The 27035-nt window shown below is 43.0% G+C and overlaps 1 protein-coding gene across 1 annotated transcript; it reads right to left on the bottom strand.

Annotated features, from left to right (window-relative positions):
- Positions 1 to 8481: 8481 nt before the first annotated feature.
- On the bottom strand, positions 8482 to 19035 carry AVPR1A (arginine vasopressin receptor 1A). Its single transcript, XM_084811809.1, has 2 exons — positions 17707 to 19035; positions 8482 to 11052 (listed from the first exon to the last, which is right to left on the bottom strand). Exons 1-2 carry the CDS (start codon positions 18701 to 18703, stop codon positions 10766 to 10768), a joined length of 1284 nt encoding a protein of 427 aa, XP_084667935.1. The 5' UTR covers positions 18704 to 19035; the 3' UTR covers positions 8482 to 10765.
- Positions 19036 to 27035: the final 8000 nt, after the last annotated feature.

Below are 27035 nucleotides of genomic sequence, written 5' to 3'. Positions count from 1 at the left end.
CGAGTAAAGGAGCTGATCCAGAAACAGAAACCTCAGTAAAATGACGGGTTAAAACCTCATGTAGAAAAGCCCCTAGTTTGACAATCTAGGATTTCATTATAAAAGATCCATGAACACAAGCTATCAGAAACTTCGCATTCTGAAGATGGATCTGTCTTAAAGCATGTAGAAAAGCCCTCACCTTCTGAACAGCAGACAATAAAATGAAAAAAACTCAAATCCCCAACTATGTCTGACACTTACATTTGCTTCTGAAGACTGTGGATTAGTAGTTTACTACCTAAGAACATAAGAAGCGTTCTGCTGGATCAGCCCAAAGGTCCATCTAGTTCGCATCCTGTTTCTCACAGTGGCCAACCAGATGCCTCTGGGAAGCCTACACGCAGGGCATCAAAGGCAATTGCCCTCTCCCATTTTTGCTCCTTGGCAGCAAGTATTCGCTGGCATACTGCCTCTGAACCTAGAATGTTCCAAGCAGTCATTATGACTAGTATCCATTCATAGAATTTTTCCATGTGATGTTGTGCTGGTCCCAGGGGCATATCGCTTCTGGATCCATTTTGAAAGTGTGCAGCACAGATACTGGCACTCTTTGCTGCCGCTTGGAACAGCATGTGCTTTGGTGATTTAAAAGAAAGAAAAGGCGGAGAAATCCAGCCTCAGACACCTTATAAGCATTAAGTATTATTAAACAACTTAACCAAATGTTAGCCACACTTGTCAGAAGGGTTTGGGCTCACACACACATACCCCAAAAATATGAGAATTGCACTGGGCTGGATGTTCTGGCCCAGCCCTATAGAAAGTACAATAGGTCAGCTCAGGAAACTGACATCTGAGGGAGAAAAAGAATGCTAGTTACCATATGAATGAGAAACTTAGCAAACCTCCATTGCTCATCTGTTTGACTAAGTCTTCGCTAAGAGTATGGGAGCAGGGGAGTTGCGAAATTGTATATATGAAGCTGGCAAGTAGGCAATGCCAGTTAAAGAGCTGGAAATCATAAGAAACACAGAGAGTGTTGCAAAAGACCCAGAGCCCAGGGACAAAAGAAGTTGAGGTGAGAGAAAGAAGGGTAGAATCTGCACTGATGACAAAGTATGATGAGCTGAAAAAAATGGCTTTATTGCTAGGAATGGGATGAAGTAGGAAAACTGCCTAGATAAGGTTTAGATGGATGTGATTTTTTTATATGTTACTTCATATCCTAATTGTTCTTATGGTCAACAGATATTAGAAGTACCATTAAAATAACTGTTCAACTGATACTTTTCAAAACTATTAGTAAAAACTAAATTTGTTGGTCTTGGTCTGGTGCCTTGATTTTCATCCCATTTCTAATTGCCTTTCCTACACTGAATTGTAGGAACGGATCACTGCCTTGTTGTGGCAAAGGGGCTTGTGTAACTCAGTGAAGCCATAAGCTATGCCGTGCAGGGCCACCCAGGACAGGTCATGGTGGAGAGTTCTGACAAAATGTGGTCCACTGGAGAAGGAAATGGCAACCCACTCCAGTATTCTTGCCAAGAAAACCCCATGGAACGTATCACAAGGCTAAAAGATATGACGCTGGAAGATGAGCCCCTCAGGTTGGAAGGTGTCCAATATACTACTGGGGAAGAGCAGAGGGTATTTCCAAGTAGCGCCAGAAAGAGTGAAGTGGTTGGGCCAAAGCCGAAAGGACACTCAGCTGTGGATGTGTCTGGTGGTGAAAAGAAAGTCTGATGCTGTAAAGAACAATATTGTTTAGGAACCTGGAATGTAAGATCAATGAATCAAAGTAAGCTGGACGTGGTCAAACATGAGATGGCAAGATTGAACATCAACATCTTGGGAATCATCGAACTAAAATGGACAAGCATGGGCGAATTTAATTCAGGTGACCATTATATCTACTACTGTAGGCAAGAATCCCCTAGAAGAAATGGAGTAGGTCAAAAAAAGGGTGGGAAAAGCAGTACTGGGGTACAATCTCACAAATGACAGAATGATCTCAGTACGAATCCAAGGCAAACCATTCAACATCACAATAATTCAAGTCTATGCCCCAACCACTGAGGCCGAAGAAGCTGAGATTGATCGGTTCTATGAAGACCTACAACACCTTCTAGAACTAACAGCAAAAAAAAAAGTCATCTTCATCATAGGGGATTGGAATACTAAAATAGGAAGTCAAGAAATCACTGGGATAACAGGCAAGCATGGCCTTGGTGTACAAAATGAAGCAGGACAAAGGCTAATAGAGTTTTGCCAAGAGAACACGCTGATCATAGCAAACAGTCTTTTCCAACAGCACAAGAGGCAACTCTACACATGGACGTCACCAGATGGTCAATATCGAAATCAGATTGATTATGTCCTTTGCAGCCAAAGCTGGAGAAGCTCCATACAGTCAGTAAAAACAAGACCTGGAGCTGACTGTGGCTCAGATCATGAGCTTCTTATTGCAAAATTTCAGCTTAAATTGAAGAACGTAGGGAAAACCACTAAACCATTCAGGTATGACCTCAATCATATCCCTCATGAATATACAGTGGAGGTGAGGAATAGATTTAAGGGATTTGACCTGATAGACAGAGTGCCTGAGGAACTATGGACGGAGGTCTGTAGCATTGTTCAGGAGGCAGCAACTAAATCCATCCCAAAGAAAAAGAAATGCAAGAAAGCCAAGTGGCTGTCTGATGAGGCTTTACAAGTAGCTGAGGAAAGAAGGGGAGCAAAAATCAAGGGAGAAAGGCGAAGATATACCCAACTGAATGCAGAGTTCCAGAGAATGGCAAGGAGAGACCAGAAGGCCTTCTTAAATGAACAATGCAAAGAAATCGAAGAAAACAATAGAATGGGAAAGACTAGAGATCTCTTCAAGAAAATCGGAGATATCAAGGGAACGTTTTGTGCAAAGATGGGCATGATAAAGCAAAAAGAAGGCAGGGACCTAACAGAAGCAGATGAGATTAAGAAGAGGTGGAAAGAATACACAGAAGAACTATACAGGAAAGATCTGAATGTCCCTGATAGCCATGATAGTGCAGTCACTGAACTTGAGCCAGACATCCTAGAAAGTGAAGTCAAGTGGGCCTTAGGAAGCATTACTAACAACAAAGCTAGCGGAGATTACAGTATTCCAGCTGAGCTATTTAAGATCCTAAAAGATGATGCTGTTAAAGTGCTGCATTCGATATGCCAACAAATGTGGAACACTCAACAGTGGCCACAGGACTGGAAAAGGTCAGTTTACATCCCAATTCCAAAGAAGTGCAATGCCAAAGACTGTTCAAGCTACCGTACAATTGCGCTCATTTCACATGCCAGCAAGGTTATGCTCAAAATCCTACAAGCTAGGCTTCAGCAGCATGTGAACCGAAAACTACTGGAAGTACAAGCTGGGTTTCGAAGAGGCAGAGGAACTAGAGATCAAATCGCCAACGTTCGCTGGATCATGGAGAAAGCAAGAGAATTCCAGAAAAAATCTATTTCTGCTTCATTGACTACGCTAAAGCCTTTGATTGTGTGGATCACAACAAACTGTGGCAAATTCTTAAAGAGATGGGAGTACCAGACTACCTGACCTGAGAAACCTGTACGAGGGTCAAGAAGCAACAGTAAGAACTGGACATGGAACAACTGATTGGTTCAAAATTGGGAAAGGAGTACAACAAGGCTGCATATTGTTGCCCTGCTTATTTAACTTATATGCAGAGTACATCATGAGAAACGCTGGGTTGGATGAATCACAGGTCAGAATTAAGATTGCCAGGAGAATTATCAACAACCTCAGATACGCAGAGGATACCACCCTAATGGCAGAAAGCAAAGAGGATCTAAAGAGCCTCTTGTTGAGCGTGAAAGTGGAGAGTGCAAAAGCTGGTTTGAAACTCAACATTAAAAAAACGAAGATCATGGCATCTGGCCCCATCACTTCCTGGCATATAGAAGGGGAAGAAATGGAAGCGGTGACAGATTTTATTTTCTTGGGCTCCAAGATCACCGCAGACGGTGACTGTAGCCATGAAATTAAAAGATGCTTGCTCCTTGGGAGGAAAGCTATGGCAAACCTAGATAGCACAGTAAGAAGCAGAGACATCACCTTGCCGACAAAGGTTTGTATAATCAAAGCTATGGTTTTCCCAGTAGCAACGTATGGCTGTGAGAGCTGGACTATAAGGAAGGCTGAGCGCCGAAGAATTGATGCGTTCGAACTGTGGTGCTGGAGAAGACTCTTACGAGTCCCCTGGACTGCAAGGAGGTCAAATTAGTCAATCCTAATCCTTTAGGAAATTCAATCCTGACTGCTCATTGGAAGGACAGATACTGAAGCTGAAGCTCAAATATTCTGGCCACCTAATGCGAAGAGAAAAGTAACTGGAAAAGACCCTGATGCTGGGAAAGATTGAAGGCAAAAGGAGAAGGGGACAGCAGAGGATGGGATGGCTAGATAGCATCACCGATGCAATGAATATGGACTTGAGCACACTGCGGGAGGGAGTGCAGGACAAGAAGGTCTGGCTTGCTATGGTCCATGGGGTCACGAAGAGTCGGACATGACTGAACAACTGAACAACAACAACAACACTGAATTGGCTGGGTCACTATGGAAGTCCCTGGGCAACACCAAAGTTTAAAGTGCCCACTTCATGGAGGCAGCCAGGAAAAATAAAGACTGGCCCTTGTTGGCAACAGTGAGGACTACAAGAGGGGAAGAGCAAATAGGAGGCCAAGATAGTTGATTTGCTCATTTCCCTTCCCTTGTGGTACAAGCCACAGCCTGTACTGTGGCACAACAAATTCCATAAATTAATTGTGCGTTGTGTGAAGAGGGCTAGATACAGAACTCTAGGTGGCACTGTGCTATAGTGGAATAATGCAATTACACAAGTAGGAAAATATGTATTCTTTCACTTTCAGAAATAATACTTCATTTTCCCTGCTTTAAAAAATGCTGGGAAAGCGCTCTTAGAGCTTTTCAACACGAGGCTGTTAACCTGCTGAATCTACTTTCAGTTTGGTTGCAGAACTGAGATTCAAGCACTACATGAAAAGTGTTTCCTTTCCTGCTTTTCTGTAATAGTGCAATCACGCAAGTAATTTCACTTTCACAAATAACACCACATTTTTCCTGCTCTAAAAAAAACTTGCCAAAAGTGCTGTTTAAAAATAGAAGTGAAATTGGAGGGTCACAATGTTGTTGAAAGATCCCACAAACAACTGTGAGTAGGGAATTATGAACACACAATAAATGCCTCATGTAGAAAAGCTCTAAAAACCAGAAGTGAAACTGGAGGGTCATAACATTGTCTAAAGAACCAGTAAACAACCGTGAATGACAAGCGCATAAGAACATAAGAAGAGCCATGCTCTTCCAAGGGTCCATCTAGTCCAGCATTCTGTTCACACAGTGGCCAACCAGCTCTCGACCAGGAACCCACAAGCAGGGCATGAGCACAACAGCACCCTTCCACCCATCTTCCCCAGCAACTGGTGTACATAGGCTCACTGCCTCTGGTACTGGAGGTAGCACATAGCCATCAAGACTAGTAGCCATTGATAGCCTTTTCCTCCAGGAATTTGTCTAACCCCCTTTTAAAGCCATCCAATTTGGTGGCCATCACTACATCCTGTGGTAGCAAATTCCATTGTTTAACTATGCACTGTGTGAAGAAGTACTTCCTCTTATCCGTTCTGAATCTCCCACCAGTCAGCCTCATAGATGACCCCAGGTTCTAGTATTATGAGAGAGGGAGAAAAATGTCTCCCTATCCACATTCTTCACACCATGCATAATTTTGTACACCTCTATCATGTCTCCTCTTACCCTCCTTTTTTCCAAGCTAAACAATCCCAGCTGTTGTAACCTTCTCTCATAGGGGAGATGGTCCAGCCCCTTGATAATTTTAGTTGCCCCTTTCTGCACTTTTACCAGCTCTCCAATATCTTTTTAGGCATTGTGACCAGAACTGTACACAGTATTCCAAGTGTGGTCACACCATGGATTTGTATATGGGCAGTATGATATTGGCAGTTTTATTCTCAATTCCTTTTCTAACTATGCCTAACATGGAGCTTGCCTCTTTTACAGCAGCTGCACACTGGGCTGACATCTTCACTGAGCTGTCCACCACAAGCCCAAGATCTCTTTCCTGGTCAGTCACCGCTAGCTCAGATCCCATCAGGCTATACTTGAAGCTGGGATTTTTTGCCCCAGCATACATCATTTTACTTGCTTACATTGAACCACATTTGCCATTTAGATGCCCATTCTCCCAGTTTGGAGAGATCCTTTTGGAGCTCTTCACAATCCCTTTTTGTTTTAACCCTTGTTGTTTTAACCACCCTAAATAATTTGGTGTCATCCGCAAACCTGGCACTTCACTGCTCACTCCTAATTCCAGATCATGTATGAACAGGTTGAAAAGCATTGGTCCTAATACAGATCCCTGTGGGACCCCACTGTTTACTTCCCTCCATTGGGAGAATTTACCATTTATTCCTACTCTCTGCTTTCTGTTCTTTAACCAGTTACTGATCCATAAGAGGACCTGTCCTCTCATTCCATGACTGCTAAGTTTGCTCAGGAGTCTTTGGTGAGGGACTTTGTCAAAAGCCTTTTGGAAGTCCAGGTAGACAATCTCTACCGGATCACCCCTGTCTACATGTTTACTGATACTCTCAAAGAACTCTAAAAGGTTAGTGAGACAGGACTTACCTTTACAGAAGCCGTGTTGATTCTTTTTCAGCAGGGCTTGACCTTCTATATGCTTACTAATTTTATCTTTAATAATGACCTCAACCAGTCAGAGAAAGGCTGAGCAACAAACCTTTCTGATAACTGGGTAGCTTTCCACAGGCAGGGATTTTTAAAGATGAGGGAACTTTCAGTCATGCAATCACTTGCCAGCATTCAGAAAATAGAAAGTTTTAGGGAGGCTATGCCATATGATTCTCCCAAATGTGTAGATCAACCTGTGTTTTTATAAATGATCTGTTATCACAGAAGTTACATCATCCCCAGTGAAAAGCTGCAGCATTAAGAACTCAGTTTGATTCCAGTTGTGATGAGTGTACGTCATGTGTATGCTGATGACTGGGGACCCTTAACTGGATGCTCTGTATTCATATCTGGTAGTTACTGCTGATAATAACAGGGAGACAGAAATAAAGCTTGCTAAGAATGTATAGGAAGAATTACTATGAATAACAAAAACTGATCATGCTGTATGTGTGTGTGTTTATACCTATAAAGCAAAGATGAAAAAGGTAAATTTACTTCAAGGCTCATCTGTCTCTCCTTTTCCCTTACAAGAGATCACAAAGAGATTTTAAAAAACTGAAGAAGTATTACTCCAGGGGTTTCAAAACCCAGATCTCAAGAAATATATTTAGTACCACATTACTAAAGTAGCTTGATGGCACAGAAATGGTAACATACCATTGTGGCTAAATGCAAGCAACAATGCACTTGAGCCAATATACGTACTTCTATTTAACTGCTACAATCCCACTCACTAATTTATTTCAATTAAAGCCTCATTAACCCTTTTAATTGCTTAAACAGTATGTGAATCACACCATTGATGTGCCATATAACTGATAGCTAAATGATTAGAGAACACCAGCATTCCAAAAATAACCAAAACACTGAAAACGTCTATGACATTATTTTATTTACACACGCACACTCCAAGCAATGCATTGTGGAAATAACATTCCACATGGATTGTTTTCTTTAGATCACACATTTATTTTAATTTAAATAACCTATGCATGCACGCACATTCGTTATATGGGAAAGACTGAAGGCAAAAGGAGAAGGGGACGGCAGAGGATGAGGCGGCTAGATAGCATCACCGATGCAATGAATATGAACTTGAGCACACTCCGGGAGAGAGCGGAGGACAGGAAGGCCTGGCGTGCTATGGTCCCTGGGGTCACGAAGAGTTGGACACGACTGAACGACTGAACAACAACAACAAACATATATATATATATATATATATATATATATATATATATATATTTGTATATGAATGCTGATATTGAATATAGAGTAAAAAAACTTCACTTAATCTGGGCTGATTGTGAAACAGAGAATGAATGAGCACAAGGGCAGGGGGCAAATTAAACTTCTTTTAATCATGCATAGCTGAGTTGTGTGTGATTTCCTCTGTCATTCCTGCCCCCCTGAAATTCCACACACTCCTATGGGGGAGATTAAGAAAAGTCTTCCTTGGAATCAATGGAGATTTTTTTTTCCTTTTCCTTATATTCCCCTGACCCAACTGGGGCTGGGGTGCAATCTCAGGATGAAAAAAATGGGGGGGGAGCTTAAACCCTTCTCTTCTGAAGCCCAATTCGAATTGGGGCTGTGTGTGTGTGCATGAGAGTAGGGGAGACAATCATGCACAGCTTAGCTATGCATGTTAATGGAACATTTAGTTTGGCCCAGTGAGTGAGTGAGTACATCTGCAAGAGAGAGGCTCAGTTGCTTATATCTCTCTTTATTGCCAATTAGTGATCCACTAAAGCAAAAGATTACTACTTGGCTATAAGAAATGCCTGCTTTGAATCTTACATAATATGAATATTCTCTAGAATTCTCATAGATGACTATACATTAAGGCCAATGAAGGTTTGACAGCTCAGTCAAGTTTGAAGACAGAAAAGAGGTTGCTAGTTGTTGCGTGTATGTTTATATTCGTAGTGGGAGAATCTCTACCAGGACTATAACGATTTGAGATTCTCCAAGTGTGAAAGACAGGCAAATTGAGAAAAGTGAAAATGATTATTTCATTTGAGTGTACACATTTATAACTAGCAAAATGACACAGCTGGAATGACTCCACTCCACAGTAGCTAATAATGTAGGAAAGTACCATAATTGTCAGAGTTACACTTCTAATCCTGCATAGTTATGTGGAAAAATTCCTTGCATCCTTTCCTTCTGTAGATTTAATTGCCCTTGCAACACTGCCATAGAACAAGCATTTGTAATTCTTTCATGTACTATACTTGGAAAATGTATAGTCATTGCTGAGATTTTATATTTTGGAACTAGCAAGAAGCAATTCAGGGAAGGCAAACATATGATGTTACCATAGATAAGAAAATTAAATGAAAAGAAATATACAGTAAGATAATTACACAGTCAGTGGTACTACTGAGAAAAGCCTGGGTCGGTTTTCTTGTGAACAACTAACCAAATATAACCATCAGAATAACATTGCTGCAAAGGCATAACATATTACTTTTCTACTCTTGTGTGGCACACAGAGATGTGATGATAACCAATAAACAACAAATAAAGCTAACATTTGATGAAAATATCACATATGGTACACTGGGTAAATCGTGGTTATTTTTCAATACACCATATAATTCTGAATTCCAAGTCACGATTCAATCATCCAAGCTTCAGCTAAACTTCTAAATGAAATGTCCTCCACTCTAAAGTGAATGGTAACAATCTAGAAAGTTGATCGGAGGGGAGCACCAGCTTCTAGATGCCTCTGCGCCACCCACACCCTCCTGCCTTGGATCAGATTCTCTGAACTGGCTAGCCCCACAGAGTCAACAGGGGGGCAGGAAGGACCCAGTCAGCATCAGAAGGGCTGTATTAAGCATATATGCCTCCGCTGTCATGTGCCATGATTTGAAGGCCTGAGGGATGGCCTGGATTCTTTCAGCTCCCTTCATGTGAATGGATTTCAACTGCACATGTGAAATAGGTTTGAAATTACCAGCCTCCTAAACACACCAAACATCTGAACAAAACGCTGACAGTTTAAACCGATGGAGGAAAATGTTGCCATTTGTTTGTTATCAGAGTGGCAATGGTCTCTTCCCTGAGAACATTGAAGTGATGATCAAAGCTCAGGAAACAAAGCTGATTATAAGTAGGGACTTAATCCTACTCAGATATATAGATAATTGCCACAATCTACAGGCTTCTTGCATGAAAAGGAGCTATGATGTACACAGGAGATATAATACAGCTTCCTTATACACTCCAGTCCTGGGTACTGCTCTTTATGTTTCTCACTACTGCTTCCTCTGATACTTCGGTTAATGGGAAAGCCTTTATCGGTTGGAAGTTCCATATGCATCAGATAACCCAAAATAGCCTAGATTTGGCTAATTCACTTAGATTTCATTGTTTCCAATTGGATTTGGATGAAGAATCAGCCACAGACATTTTATGCTTAGTCAAATTTTGGTAATTTTGTGGGAGTATATTGGCTATGGTATCCAGGATGTTCCTCAACCAGGAATTACTAATTTCCAGTTAAGAAAATCATTTTTATTGCTTTATGCATTTTGCCATGCAATAGCCCTGACCGTGAGGTTCTTCCTAATATACCAACATTGCACTCCTATGCCCAGTTATATATACACCAGACAGCTAATTTCCATGAGAGCTATATAGAAATTGTTCACAGAATTTTATTGTAAGTGAGGTTCTGTGTAAATATTCTTATTCTGTTTAAGAAGCAACTGCATTTAATGCTAAAACTCATATATTATTAATGCTGAAAACAAACTATTAAAGCTAATTGTCTTTTAAAGAAAAATATTATATGTATTACTGTTTCCCCACAAATTCACTGAATACACATTCATATACCTTTTATAGCTTTCATTTATAGCTTTCATTTACATCAATGCAAAACAATCATTTATATAAATGGTAAATTTGACCACATGATAACTCATAGGTAAAGTGCTAAAGTGCTGTTCTGGCACTCAGTCCACCAGTTTTTAAATCAATGATTCAGGAAGAAATGGGGATGAACGTAATAGATTGCGATAAATTTGGAGATTCTCTCCATGTGTCCAAACTGTTTGTGGGACTTCTGTGAGTAGTGTAAGAAGTCTGCCTCCTGCTAATGCTCTCGGAATCTTCCTTATTCAGCCTTTGTTCCATTTTTCGACAGCACAGGAAGCTCTGTATGAAGTCTTGCAGAAGGTGCCCACTAAAGAACATGTAGATCCATGGATTGCAACAACTGTTCAAGCAGGCCAAAAGGGCAGTGACTGTAATTAAAATGTTCTCAGAATCTGTCAAGAAAAGGTAGAGCATTGCTTAGTAAAGATCTACAACACAGTATGTTTTTAACCATTTATTTCTAACTGTGACATTAATAAAAATGAAAAGAGCCATGCAGGGTCTAACATTTGAAAGTAGCAGAGTAGCTGGACTTGGTATGCAGGCAATTGCATGAGACCAATGTATTGCTTCATCCATCCTACATAGAATAGTTGGGTACATATTGGTCCTCTATGTGTTCTACGAGTCAAACTTATGTAGTCAGAAGTAAGCAGCAATGAATTCAATGACACTTACTCCCAGGGAACTATGCATAGGATTACAGTTATTCCCTGTAAACTAAAGTGTGCAATTTTATTAGTGGTTGGTTGGGTTACTTTGGCTATCTTTGCTTTATAATGAGGTTTTTAACCAGAGTTTTAGTTCTTTTCAATATACATCAAAAGCAATATCTACACAGAGAGAGACCATCTGCACTTCAAAATTTACCACTGGATCTCTGTGGAAATCATCAAGAAAACCTAAAACCCTTAAGGGTGCGATCTTATGCATGTTTAGGCAGAAAAAAGTCCTACAACTCTCAGCATTCCCCAGCCAGCATGCTGGGGAACGCTGGGTGTGGTAGGGCTTTTTTCTGTCTAAACATGCATAAGATTGTGCTCTAAATAACATTTTTGAATGTCTAGTCTAGACTCTGGTGGCAATATTTTACTGAATTATTGCTCATTAATTTATTGTTATAAACTGCAGGGCTGATTGGTGCTAATTTCCCAGTCATATAAATGTAATAAGCATTAATGAAACATGGGGTAATTTGTAAAATCCTGTGCTTGAAAGTAGAGGAACCTTATACTGCTAGGCTACCCTTAGTTAGTTAGGTATTTATAGTCCACTTTTCAAGGCAAAAAGCTTTTACAAAGTAGCTCACAGTCTACCTAAGCTAGTATAAACATAGCATAAAACCAATAATCATTCAATTAAAAGAATGCACCATTTCAGAAGTAACCAAAATATGTGTAGTTACACTGACATAGCTGGCTCTATAGTGCCCTGAATGCTTATAGCAGCTTTCCCCAACCTAGTGTACTTCAGATATTTTAGACTATAACTCCCAGCATTTCTGGCTGGGATTGATGGGAGCTGAAGTCCATAACATCAGGCAGGCACCAGGTTGGGGAAGGCTGGCTTACAGGATGGTGTATAAGTGAGCCAGTCCTAGCTGCAACAAACCATACCTCTCCCCCATGCAAGCTTGTGCTGTGAAACAGCTTTATGAGATGCTGGTAAATGACCTCAGATACTAGTGATGGCTATTTGGATGTTACACAGGCAACCCAGCCTGATGTACCATCAGGATGCTCCCAGTTGTTCTCAACACCATTTCTGCCTCACAGGTGGCAATGTGTACTAATACAGCCATTATTACACTCTAGCCTGAACATTTTCTCACTGGAACATAGGCTCTGCATTTTTTTTTAATGCCTCTTAAAAGTCTTGTTTGTACTGTTCTTGCTCAATCCAAATAGCTACTAGTAAACTCAACCGGGCTTTAGTTATACTCTAGAACAAACAATGTAATATTGTCTTATTTTTCTGGATAACGTTCTATTTAGTTAATGGTACAAACAGATCATTATTTCCTTGCAATGCCATCTCTTTGTTTACACATCGACATTAAAAGCAATTCAATTCTAGGATGGTATTTCGTCTCCTACAAAGAACTAATCATACAATGAGTTTAGGAAGTATCTCTCCCCATAGAAGCCTATCTACTAGTAAGGTTTATAAGGAAGTCTTGTATAGCCCATTTGTACTGCAGAGATAAAATTGGCAAGGACCGGGTGCAAAGTCTTTTAGGATGGGCAAGCAGTTTTCCCCAGGTCCACCCCACTATTATTATACAGTTCCATTATTGCAACGATTCCATTCTAGTTATTTTCAATCAAGAAAAGTGAATTTCAGAATGTTGATAACATATATTGCACATGTATCCTTTGGTCAATCTACATTTTCCATTATTATTATTATTATTATTAATTTTGCCTTTCTATACTAGCAGAAATTATAGAATACAAATCTAGAAGAATCTCAGATTGAAGCATTTTATCAAATCTAGAAGAATCTCAGATTCAAACATTTTTATTTAGCTCCTGTAAAATGTTCCAATGCCTCAGAACCTCAAAATCTGGAGAGAAATTTCATAAGCTTTTTGGGGGCAAACTTATTACAGGTGACAAATCACAATGTGGCAGTAAAGTAAAAGCTATAATTGGCAAAAAAAAAATCCTTCTATGCAACTTTCTATGCAACTCTGTTACATGAATCCAAAGAGGATCTAGATTATTGACCTAGTATAACATGCGTCCTCCAAATCTCCCTTGCTTCTCCATTTCCTTTTTACCAACAGTGATCAGTGCTTTCTGGCCTTAGGCTCTATGTGAAGTTTCGCCCCAGAGCCACTGCCAGTCAGAGAAGACAATACTAAGATCAATGGACAAATAATCTGACTTGCTATAAGGCAGCTGTCTCTGCTGACAACATATGCTTCTGGGGATAAGCCCCAGCATGACTGCAGGGGGTGAGCCCCTACCCTCCTCAGAGCTCAGTCTCTGTGAGATCTCATTATTTTCAGAGCGACTCCAAGGCTCAATGAGACTTCAAGGAGTCTGGACCTTTTTACCCAAAGTAAAGAAGGGTGGAGACTTCCCTGGCCACCACACTGACTTCAGAGAAGTCTTGCTGCATTCCAAATGTCTCCAAAGTCTGTGCAGTGTGGGGAAGAATCCCACCCTTCAATAGGCTCAGAAAACAGGTGGGAAATCTCCCAGACTAAAGTGGTACAGGCGGCGGTGTGATGGAAGCACATCTGTGATCTGTGAATCAGCTGGCAGCAGATTCCTGTAGGCCCTCAGCATATTACTGCTGATAGGCTTTGCAGCCTCCCCTGTCGCCAGCACTCCCACCTAGACATGTGGGAGAAAACTGCAATGGAATCAAATGAGTGTCAATTTCTATGAATCCAAGCTGTGGATTCCACAGCTGACCAGCTTCTCCTGAGTTGCACGGATTCTGTGGTCTTACCATTTTTTTTAAAACTTTCTGGAATTCTGTGCACATTCAGTCATAGAAAAATGCGTAAAATTAAAAAACACTGGCCAAAAATGTTCATTTTCCCCTTAGGCTAAAGCATGAAAATACGAACTTTGGGAGGGCGGGTTGTGCATTTTTGCAAGTGCAAATTTGTGCAAATTCGGGGAATTAGAAACAATCTGATTCCATCAATGAGCGAACAATAGAATGAAAAGCACCTGACAATCCGTGAAACACAGACCAGATTTCACACAACCCATACAACCCTATTCCCACCCACCTGTCACCACTGCTCCCGCCTGTCACCACCACCAAAGAACCCCTTCACTCACCCACCCGCTGCCAAAACCACTACCACCTCCACTACCACCTTCACACACTCACATAAGCCCCTCATCCACCAATCTGCTGCCATCACTGCCGCTGAAGCCCCTTGCCCACCCACCCCACAACCAACAAAGCCCCTCATTCCATCGCCCACCCTATTGCTGCCCTTCACCTGCCCACACTGCCACCACCACTGCTAAAGTCCCTTGCCATGTACCCATCCACTGCTGCCATTGAAACCCCCTACCCACTTGTCTGAGGTTTTTTTACTTGGGGGATGGAGGCAGTGGCAGCTTCTCCCCTTCAGTTCGCCAGCCCCGCTGGCAAAGTGCTGCAGCACCCAGCCAACTGAGTCTGCAGGACCTGGGTGGGATTTCCCCCCACTTACTTACGTTTTAAATACCAGCAATCTGAACTAATCAGACACTGCTGTGGGGGGGGGGGACTTCGCTAATGAAAGCACAGGGGCAACATAAAAATAGCGGCAGCTGAAACATCAGGTTCAGGAACAGGACTGTCTGAGCTGCTGGGCCCTTGGCATCTGACAGCCTATGCTGACCCCTGACACCGGGGCTGGCTTTATTCCATAACAGGTAAAGATTATGTGACATCACAGCAGTTCAGCCAATCAGAAGCTTCACTGCCACAACTGCAACTACTTTATGATTTTTAATCTTCCACTCACATACATTACATTTTAAAAATTATTGATTTGTTATACTGGTTGACCCCTTTTGTCTTTTAATGTTTATATTAGTGGTCATATTACACATATCTATGATGTAATTTTAATGTTATTTTATGGTCTTATTATATAGGTGGTTTTCATATTGTCTGGTTTTATGAGAGCTTTTTCTAATTTATTCTATTGTTTTTGTATGTTGGCATTGTACAAATGTTGTCTTAAGTGCCTTGGCAGATAAGTGAGCCATAAATTCTCAAAATACAATAAAATAAGAATGCTTCTCGTGATGCATTTTGCTTGATGTAATTTGCTTGGCATACCTACTGCCATTTTAAAAGAGGAAATGTCCATTTTAGGAGCCAGCAACTCTTGCAGGGGAATCAATCTTACTGGCTATGAGATTGCATGATATTTCCTCTGTTTAATCCTGAAATCTTAGGAGCAAGGTTGTTGATTCTAACCAAAGTGCCTTTTCCCTCCCAGAAACCACTGTAATAGCCTTGTGGGAACAGGTGTCAAGCAAAATTTCTATGTGTCCTGGTATTTTGAATCCATGTTTATTAGCATAGGAAATAGAAGCTTCATATTAGCATAACATTCCCAAACAAGCTCTTTTTCACAAACCCTGCCTCTAGCAGTCTCTCTCTTTCTGGTCACTCTTCCTGATAAAGGACAAATGGTGTGGCTGTGGTTACTCCAGATCCCAGAACACATTGCTGAAGCCATAGCGGACACTTCAAAATAGCATGGTTGAACAAAAGAACTTGCAAACACCTATGGTGTTGTTTTTAAAGCCTTGGTTTGTACCTAGAACTTAACCAAGCAGTGAGGAAAGCTGCCTAAATAAATGTGTAATTTATTTATTTATTTATTTATTTGTTAAACTGTTTTTTCTGCATTTTGACCCTAACAAGGGCTTTCCCTAACTGGAGGGCTGCCGCCAAAAAGGCCCTGTCTTGCATTGCCACCAACCCAAACTTCTTTTGATGATGGACATACAACAGGACCTCTGAAGAGGATCCCAAGTGATCTGATTTCTAATTATAAACCTATTTTATATATTATGGTAATCTGTTTTTTGATTTACACCAGATCCTACCTGTACTTAATTAAATAATATTAATCAGGAAAATATCTAGGAGTTAACATACAGGAGGCAGTTAAAGAAAAATCTGCTTGGTCCTTGGTGTCCCACATATCTGACAAGGTAATTTTAATGGGCAAGACTGCTATTTTATTTATTATTATTTTAATTTATACCATGGAAAACATGGCTCCTTAATGCCTTCTGGGTAGCTTCTAGTGGTTACATTAAAATGTATATGTCACAAATGTATCCATTATGAATAACTTGCATCCATTATTAATAACTTGAACTATTCTTTGAAATTTACTATAGAAATGAAGGGTTAGATACGTTTGAATCGCCTGTGAAGTTAAGCACAAAAGTAATTGTATTCTCCTCCTTTGCTTATCAGTCAACAAACACATTACAGTTCCAACAACTCTAGCTGCTGAACATTTAAAAATTAGGGAAAGCTATTGACACCTGGGTTTTAGAGATAATGAACATATCAGAGATAATGAACATATAACACATTCTTACTTCCACAATGATTTAAAAATTACAAGGCAAACAAGCTTTTTCCTTAAAAATCTGACATTTTCTATGCTTTCTATTAGAACTTGACATTATGTCTTCATCAGACTCTTTTTAAAAAAAACCCTGTAAAGTAACAGATAAACTCTCACCAACTCTTTATGGTTGCACAAAAGAAACCACTTATTGAAAGCAACAGACAGGTTTTTCATTCAAATAAGTGACTGACTGAAGTACCTCTTCCAAGCTAAGATTGGTAGGGAGCTGATTTGGTCCCAGAGGTTAAATGGTATAGTTTTGGTGTGTATTCTTCTGCTATGAATCTGTGAACCTACTTTAGAATTGTATTACTCACAGAATAAGCCAATTCAGCCTACCCCAACTGGTGACCTCCAGATGTTTTGGACTACAATTCCCAGCACTCCTGGCCATTGGTCATGCTGGCTGGGGCTGATGGGGGTGAAGTCCAAAACATCTGGAGGACACTATGCTGGGGAAGGCAGATCTAATTAATAAATAATGCAGTGTGATGCAATGGTTAGAGCAGCCTTCCCCAAAATGTGCCCTTCAGAGAGCATCAGAAGATTTTAATTGGTCATCTTTAGGGTATATGTGATCTTAAACGTAGCACTTAAAAGTTAGTAACCATGTAAGAAATTGCATGCTCACTTGGGAGTAAGCCCACTGAACTATACATAGGATCAGGCTGCAGATTGCTTCCAAATAATTGGAATAAATGTTTTTAGGCTTGAGGTGTAAGGTTCAGATGCGAGAGAGCTACCTGCAAAAATGCCAACTCTCATAAAACTCAACTGAACCTCTCTGTTCATATTTAAAGAAGGCAACGGGTAACTGTGGACAGGAGCTGAGCATTCCATTCCACCCTAGTAGTTTCTGTCTGGAGAGCCGGTGTTGGGCCCTGGGTGGGGAGAGAGATCCAGCACACCAGGACCCCATACCTACCAAGCCAGGGGGAGTGCTTCTCCCACACGGATCGCATCTGGACAGTGAAGTAGGGTGTCCAGCAAACAATGTAAGCCGAGATGATCACCAAGGTCATCTTGACAGTGCGCATCTTGGCGCGGGAGATGTTCTTGACGCTACTGACACAGGGCGTGAGGAGCAGCCCCTTGCGGAGGGCGCCCCCTCGCGGAGGAGCCCGCTGCCGCCTCGTCTTGTCCCGGACGTTGCTCCAGATGTGGTAGCAGATGAAGCCGTAGCACGTGGCCAGGATGAGGACGGGCGCCACGAAGATGCTGCCGGTGATCCAGGTGATATAGGCGGGGGGCCCCCAGGGCATGATGAAGTGCGCCCAGCAGTCGTAGACCTGCGAGCCGCGCTCCACCTCGCTGACCGAGAAGATGAAGTACTGCGGCACGCTGAGCACCAGGCTGAGCGCCCAGGCGGCCGCGATCATGCAGCGCGAGCGCTTCGAGGGCTGCTGCAGCGTCTTGAGCGGGTGGCACACGGCGATGTAGCGGTCGGCCGTCATCACCACCAGCATGTACGCCGAGGCGAACATGCCGAAGACCTGCAGGTGCTTCACCACGCGGCACAGCCCGTCGGGCCCGTAGAAGCGGTGCGTCACCTCCCAGCACAGCTGCGGCAGGATCTGGAAGAAAGCCACGGCCAGGTCGGCCAGGCTCAGGTGGCGGATGAAGAGGTGCATGCGGGCCGCCTTCTTGCGCGGCGTGCGGTGCAGCGCCAGCAGCACGAACGCGTTGCCCAGCACGGCCAAGGCGAACGTCAGCGCCAGCACGGCGATCTCCAGCTTGGCCAGCTCTTCGTTCCGCCCGTAGCGGTCGCTGCTCCTGTTGGCGTGGCTGCCGGACGGCGGCGGAGGCGCCGCGCTGCGCCCGCCGCCGGAGAGCCCCGCTTCTCTAAGCCAGCCCTGGCTCCCGTTCCAGGCGGGCGGCGGCGCTGCCCAGGGCAAGCCGCCAGGGCTGTCGCCGAACGGCATGGCGGAGGCGGAGGCGCTTTCCCCTCGCGCTACTTCGCGCTCTTCGCCGCGCTCTCCGCGCGCTTTCCCGCCTTTTCTCCTCGGCTAGAGCGCCCCTCTCTTGCGGAAGTCGATTCCCTCTCCTCCGCCTCCTCCTCGCCGTTTGTTGCTTGCGGTGCCCGAGCGCTCCTTTCCTACTCTCTTTTCTGACTGAGAAAATCAGTCCGAATGAGCCGATTCTGACTGATTGGGCCGACCCTCCCTACTTGTGCGCTGAAACTAGCCCCACGCCCTTCTCTTTCGCGCTCGCCTCCTCACACTCCTTGCCCGCCTTGCCGCCTCCACGGTCTTCCCTGAATTCCGCGCGCCAGCCTCTCTCTCGGCGCCCGGCGCGCGTCTGCTCTCCTGCGCTCGCGTCTCTACCTTTCCCTCCGCGCTCCTCCCGGGAATTAGCCCTGTTCCCGCCCCCTTCCTCTCGCTAGCTCCCCCGCCCCCCGTCTCTCAAGCCCGACTCCTTCAGAGGCGCCGTCCCCTCACTTTGGCGCCCAGCCCGGGCGCCCGAGTCTCCCCTCAGAACTCTTTAAACTGATGTATCCATGGAGAGGGAGGTTCGCATTTCACCGGCTGGTTTGCGCTTGTTGACGCCACGACCGCGCTCCTTCTGGGAACCAAGGGCCGGTTTGCGTGTGCGTCTCCCTATAATAAAGCTCTCTGGCTGTGCGATGAACGACCTCCATCGAAAAAGCCCTGATGGGATCCTCTCCCAACCTTAGTGTCCTCCAGATGTGTTGGACTACTAGCTGAGGGGTGCTGGGAGTTGTAATCCAACACATCTGGAGGGCACCAGGCTGGGGAAGGCGGCACCGTGGCTATAGTGTTTTTTGTATGACAACTGACATACGGGTTAATACTTGATGTTGATTGCAGCCACCCGCTGCTTAGCATGCATGTGGGAATTCCCCCCTTCACTCTTCCTCATTAACCAGGGCTGTAGTCTTTTTGTGCAGGATTCCTGCATCTTTAACTGCATGAATTCTACAGATAATGTCCCAATCGCTTTACCTGTTGGATTTCATGCAGTGATTAAAGGTACATGAGCCCTTCAGGGGGGGAAAGAAGCTGGGAAACTCCGTGTTGCTCTTGCCTTTCACCAAGGACTCTAACTCTCCACGTCTCTTTTCTTTTCTCCCCTCTTCTCACTGAATCATGGGACTGGTTGATATGCTTCGGATGTGTAACACCACCCTTCATAGGACACCCTGTTTCCTTAGGGTTGGGAGCAGCGATCTTGAAAGCAAGAAAAAGTGTTGGTGGAGCCTCGAACGGCAGAGGCGTGCAAGAGACAGAGGACGATGGTGGCTGATACTTGGAAAGAGAAGTCAAGGGAATGAAGAGAATAAGCAAGGTAGAGAAATGAAGGGTGGACTCCTTTATTTAGGGACCAAGAACACTTGGAGAAGCAAAGGTAAGTGATATGCTAGCTGAAACCCTTTGCTTTCCCTTCTGGGATCTTTATCTGTTCCCCAGACTCTCTACCTTTGTACCACTCATAATAATCACTCATTATTACAGTGATGGAAATTCCCCAGTACCATATGTCTACTGGACTAATTAGCCTAGAATAAGTACCCTTCCCTAGTAGCCATCCCAATTAACATGGATATTAAAGTATTAAATTTTTATTACATTTGTATATCACCCAGTAGCAAAGCTTGCTAGGCAGTTCACAACAATGAAAACCATAAATATGGCATGATAAAACATAATTTAAAAGTTTAAAACCACAGTATAAAACCACAATAGAAACCACCAGCGTGTAAAGTTTTAAAATACAGTAACAGATTTAAAAACAACAGAAACTGAAAGGCTCCTTACCACATGGAAACATGCACTGAAAGGCATTTCTAGGGTAATCTCTAGAAATCTCTCATTTCTAGGGTAGATTTTAAGCACATGCTTAAAATGAGTAGGCTGCAATATGATCTGCTGAAACTCTGCCTTGATTATTTATACTGTTTCACATTAGGGGGAAGCACAAGAAACAAACAACTCAACTCCCCCCCCCCTCTTTGGGGGGGAATATATGAACTGCAAATGTTGCTGGTCCAAACCTCACTTTTTAGGACTGATAGTCAGATTTTACCAGTTCTGAAATACAAAGCATATTTTCTAGGAAATAAGTTCTCATGAACTCAGAGGGACTTAACTTCTGAATACACATGCTTAGAACTATACGTGACAGAATGGAAATCAAGCCCACTTACTGGAAATTTGGCTATCAGAATAAGATAGTTCTGAGAATTGCTTTATTACTTCCATGGTCTATATATAAAAATCAACATGGCTATTTATTCAAGCTTCTACTTTGGTATTCTCCCCCCCCCCAAAAAAAAACCCTTTTCAGATAATTTGAGATTAACAAAAAGGGCTGGATGCACCTGATCTCGTCTGATCTCGGCAGCTAAGCAGGGTCAGCCCTGGTTAGTACTTGGATAGGAGACGGCCTGGGAATCAGGCTTCCTGCACTGAGCAGGGGGTTGGACTCGATGGTTTGTAGGCCCCTTCCAACCCTATGGTTCTATGATTCTAATTTCCAGGGGATGGGGGTGGGGTAACACATTTATTATGTATTGTGGCACCTTAAAGGGTAACACATTTATTATGGCGTAAGCTTTCATTCATTGGAGTCCACTTCATCAGACGCATGCAGTGTTACCCTCAATTGGCAGCAATATATATATACACACACACACATACACACACACACGCATGGTTGGGGGTGAAGGCAGTAGGAAGTGCTTTGCAATGAAGCATGAAATAATCTAACATTAGACAGTAGTGATGAAAGTTCTGCGATGTAGCTCTGCAGTTTTCAACAGAGAAGCATCTGTGGCAGTGCTGTTTGTTTAATCTGTAAGCAGCCCTTAGATTTCCAGTACGTGGGCATTTTTCAAATAAATAATTAGGTTCAAATATTTATCTATTCATACAATTATAAGCCACATTCTCTGATACCAGACAATACCAAAAATGGCATACAAATTTAAACAAAAACATTCTAGAACAAACCACAATAAATTAAACATCTTTTTCAGAGATATAATAATTACACATCTCTTGACAGAGGAAATATTTTGCTTGCCCTGAAAGCCACAGTGTGTAATAATGCATTTAGAAAACACTAACACCCTGGCTTTATTATCCACTGCAGCCTTGGATGTAGGATGCTATTTAGGCATATGCAGTTTCTATATTTCACCACAGATAAATATTGAAGAGCACAACATGAATCACAGGTGCTGTCACTTATTTATTAGTGAATTCCCATGCCCTATCCTTTTCAGGCTGGTTGTTTATCAAGGGATGAATATATTAATATTAAAAGTAATATATTATCTTAGTAATTAATATTACAGCAAAACCCTTTAAAATCTTTAAAAGGAACACACAATCAAATTCAGTTGCAAGAATAATACTAATGTTATATGCAAACTATGAGACCATGTAAAACCACTGCCAGAGAAGACAGCACTGTCTGACTCGATATAAGGCAACTTCCTATGTTCTCCCATATCGTCATCAGCCCTCCATTCAATCCTAATTAGTCAAGGCAAGGAAAACAGATGGATGTGGATGAGGGAGGTCATAGGCTTTCCATTCCCTTCAACAGTTTCCCATGCTGCCTGGGTGTATGCGTAGGCTATTGGGCCTATGGGAATTATTTGCATGTAGGTGCTGCACCCATAGCAGACTGTCATGTGGCAAGTAAATTGTCCAGCATATTAACATCTATTTAGAAATTCTGGCAAAAGCTTTGTCTCTCAATATGTGTTGTAAAACATTGTAGCAAGTATTACAAGAGCATCGTACAAGTCATATAATAAAAACCACTTAATCTTATTCTATCCCAGGGGTGCAGAAACTCCAGCCCACAAGCCAGATCCAGCCCACCTTGTACCCTAGTCTGGCCCACAGGGCCTCCGAGGGTTCCTCCGGGGAGCAGGGCTTAGATTCTAAGGGCATCCCCACTGTTAGCTCTAATAACAGCGGGGCGGGGGGTGGCAGGACTCACTTGTGCCACTCCCATGCTCTCCTCAGTATGGACCAAGTCCCACTACCAAGGATCCTCCCATTCCTGCAGCTATCTCTGACTTGAGCTCAGAGATAACAATGGTGATGGGGTGCAGGGTGGCCTAACTATGCTTCGCCTACCTTGCCTCCTTCCTGAAATGGGGGAAGGAGGCAGGGCTCGTCCATCAGAGAAGTGAAGGGGAGCTGGCTGCTTCTGCTTTGCCCACCCAGCCTCCTTCCCCCATTGCAGAAGAAGGTGGAGGAGGCAAAGATGTGGCAGAGCTGACCTAGTCTCCGTCACTCCTTGGGAATCTAACAATTAGAAAGTTTAATGAAAAACAATATTTAACTCTCGGAGGGAGCAATCCTATGGCCGCTAGTCAGTCATAGGATACATCAATTTCTGGGAACTGACCTTCCCTTCCTCCCACGCTGCCTTGCAGGCAGCTTGGAATGGCCCTGTGCTCCGCACTTGGAAGAGGACTGCAGAGCGGTGAAAACAGTGTGTTCCAGGAGGCGTTCCAGTGTGGGGAAGGTGGAAATGCCAGTACAACACATCCTATGTGTCGTCCAGCAGCCACTTCCCCTGCTCCACCTTCCCGCAGCTAGACAGCTTAAATCGGCTGTCTAGCCACAAATGCAAGACGGCTGAAGCGCAGAGGGGACGATCTCTTCCATGCTTCTCCGGCCCTGCATTGGATGGGCGGTCACCTCCGAGTTCAGAGGCGGCCGCCTGTCCCCATAGGATTGTGCCCTAGCCTACTCAAAAAATAACCACTCAGAAAAAGGGGAGGTCATGTTCATGGGCTTCCCTATTACACCCACAGAAGTATCTTGAGTGGAGAAACTAATTTCCAACCACCCATATTATAATATCTTCCTTTCCCTTACTATAAGGAATGCTTTATCTTAAAGGTAAGGGTAAATTACAACAAGGAGGATCATCCAAACTTTTCATGAAGTCCTTCAGTATATATGCTGTAAGGATCCACTGATCCTGTCTAAATCCACACAAAATGTCTCAGACTTACTCAGATTCAATGTCTAATATAGAAAGCTATTAGGAAGGTGTTTTTCCTACAAAAACGGCTTCACCAAAGGTTCACTTTTAGTTTCTTACTAGTTTTTCCTATACAGTTTTTTTTCCATCTGGGCACCAAAGAACATAAATAACATGGTGATACTATGAGCCATAAATGGTTTGACTGAGATTGTATATTATCTATTTTCCTATCTGGTGTATTACAAAAACAGCCCATCTTTTAAAGGCACAATCCTTTAAAAGGCACAGTGACTACATCCTCACTGCTCAGATTCCCCTGAACTCCGAAGCTTCCAAGATTCCTGTGCCTTGCCGGGCTGAAGCTGGCAGGATGGGAGAAGCAGCATAGCGCCCCCGCGCCCCTTGTCCTCTAATCTCCTATATTTTCACTAGATGGGCTTTTCAGCCTGTCTAGCAAGGGCTCTTTGGAGGTGGGGGGAGGCTGGAGGAGGCTCTCGGTAAATCATATCCTAACCTCTCCAGTCTCCTCCCCTCCCCGCCCACTGGAACGCCCCCTTTTCCCCCTCTCCGAGGTTGACTTTCCAACCTCAGAGAGGCAGCTGGTGTGGTTCTCTCTGTGTCAGCTCTGAGGGGGTGGGGGAGGGGGGAAGACCTCCGACTTCCCCTTGTGAGGTCGGAGACAAGATGTTGGAGATCTATGATTAGATCACCCATCTCTTTATATCTCCCATCATGGTGCTAGGGCAGAGGGGATTTAACCTTCCCCCCAAATGCCATTTTTCCACCAATATAAAGTGCCACTCCAACCTGCTACTTCCTCCTTAGGGAAACCATAGAACTTCCTGTTGGATATACACTGAGAAAATAGTGCAGAGTGGGAAGGGTTAACTCACCCTCCCCCAGTACCAGGGTCCTGATGCCATTCACTTACCATGATGGCTATTTTTTTTAAAAGGTTGTAGCGCAAACCTATACATGTCAATTCAAAAATAAGTCCCATTGAGTTCAATGGGCCTTACTCCCCTGTAAGTGGGTATAGGTTTGCAGCCTAATAGAGGCAGATGATCTTATCACAGTTCTCCAACATTTCATATAGATTGGCCTTCAGATTCAATATTTTCATTTTTGTATTCAATATCACTGTGTATGAAAAGGCTCTTGATATGTTTGGTGCTCTTGAAAACAAAGATAGGTGTTGTCACATAGAAATTATAGTTGTTGTTCAGTCGTTAAGTCGTGTCTGACTCTTCGTGACCCCATGGACCATAGCACGCCAGGCCTTGCTGTCCTTTGCTCTCTCCCGGAGTGTGCTCAAGTTCATCTTCATTGCATCGATGATGCTATCTAGCCATCTCATCCTCTGCCGTCCCCTTCTCCTTTTGCCTTCAATCAATCCTTCCCAGCATCAGGGTCTTTTCCAGTGATTTTTCTCTTCGCATTAGGTGGCCAAAATATTTGAGCTTCAGCTTCAGTATCTGTCCTTCCAATTAGAAGAGTCGGACACGACTGAACGACTGAACAACAACAAAAAATGTAGCTTAATGTATTTTTTAAATGTGATGGTAATACTTTCATGTATAAGTCTATTCTTTCAGGTCTTGACTGAAGTTTTAAGAATCAGCCATTTTTAATTGAATATTCTAATATCTTTTGGGATTACACTGTATCCAAAATCCTTTCCCAATTTAGAAGCTTCTTGAAGAAAGCCATGTACATTGGAGAAGCTTTTTCTTAAATCTAATAAATATCCATAAGGAATATTAATTTTAATATGAAGTATTCTAATCAAGTATTTCAGTCTGTTGGCCTTTGGTAGATGGTCAAAGAACAGACCTTCTCTTTTTTCTGTAATCCATAGTGTTGGGTTTTATGTCATGATCAAATTTTATGTTAACTTAGAATCTCTTGAATTTAACCATACAAAAAACAGTTTAAGGCTACAATCCTATGCCGAATTTCCTGGGAGTAAGTCTCAATGAGTTCAATGGGACTTACTTTTGATTAGACAGCTATGGGATTGTACTATAAAAGACAAATATTCCCTTTCCAGAGCAAAAAGTCATATTTTATATATTCACTACTATATTATGTTAGAATAACACAGGATATTAGAGCAAATTGTGTTCTCTGCAGGGCTGTATGAAAGAAATAATTGGTTTTATCAATTTCAGTGCAATCCTATGCACATCCAGTATATATAGGACTGCAGATTTAGTAGATTAATGAACAGTGCAATCCTATGCATGTCTATTCCGAAGCAAGAAGTTGAACAGGGCTTATTTCCAGGTAAGTGGGTACAGCAGGGGTGGGGAACTGGTGGTCCATATGTACCTGCAGGGTCTCCCCCACTGGCCCATGGCCTCTTCTCCTCACCCCATCCCTATGCAGCAGTTAGGCTTGAAAAAAGCCTACTCCTATGACAGCGTACGAGTAATGGGGGGGTTGCAAATGGGGAAGAAAAGGGATAATCCCCTTCCTGTGCATGGTGACCACCCCCCATTACCTCTCCACAACAATTCAGCTTGAAAAAAGCATCTCATTACAGCCAATGGGAGTCTTTTTTTCAAGCCTAATTTCAGCATGGGGAGGGCAATGTTGGGGAGGCATCAGTTGATGGTTAACCTTCCCATCCATGCACACTGCAAAACACACACACACACATACACACAGACAGAATTGCCTCTGCCCTGCAAGTAGTCTTTAAAAAAGACTCCCATTTGTTCCAATGCTGGGGCATCTTTGTGTGTGTGCGTGCGTGCGTGTGTGTGTGCGTGTGTAAATGTGCATGAAAAGATGGGCCCACATTACATGTGAGAATGCCCTGTCCACAGATATAAATGTGCATCCTGATTAATTGGAACAACATGTAAATTGATCAAAGGTAGTTAAATTCATTAATCTAAGTGATTAAGCTGTAATCCTATGAACACAGAGGGACTTAGTTCTGGGTAAACATGCATAGGATTGCACTATAATCAATTACGCATTGCAGCCATACTTCTTGTCAAGAAATCCATTTTCTTTTTGAGATTCAGCTGCCTGTAAAACGCCATTTTGTGCAGAAGAGCCTGCATGCGCTCACTGAATCACCTGCATGCGTTACCTCATGCTGTTTTAGTCTGCAGGCTCTTCAGAGCAGAATTCTTGCTAATTAGACTGAATAACTTCAGCTGGGCTGCTGTGAGAACTCCACCCACCCCGAAAGCCTGAAGAAACTATTCAGCCAGCTAGTGACTGGCTAAGTAGGCTCATCTCACATTTGTCAAAGGCTAGTGGGTA

This window comes from Heloderma suspectum, chromosome 7 (genome assembly GCF_057233095.1).
Source record: "Heloderma suspectum isolate Gila_16-S chromosome 7, 16-S_ref, whole genome shotgun sequence".
NCBI classification, from domain to species: Eukaryota; Metazoa; Chordata; class Lepidosauria; order Squamata; family Helodermatidae; genus Heloderma; species Heloderma suspectum.
The sequence above is the reverse complement of the archived record's forward strand: the minus strand, read 5'-3'. Positions and strand labels throughout refer to the sequence as shown.

Excerpts from the sequence above, each read along its gene's own strand:
- AVPR1A (XM_084811809.1), bottom strand. The coding sequence starts at position 18,703 with ATGCCGTTCGGCGACAGCCCTGGCGGCTTGCCCTGGGCAGCGCCGCCG. Across the intron at positions 11,053-17,706 it reads GAAGCACTCCCCCTGGCTTG|ATTCTGAGAACATTTTAATT; the intron begins GTAGGTATGGGG and ends TTTTCTTGACAG.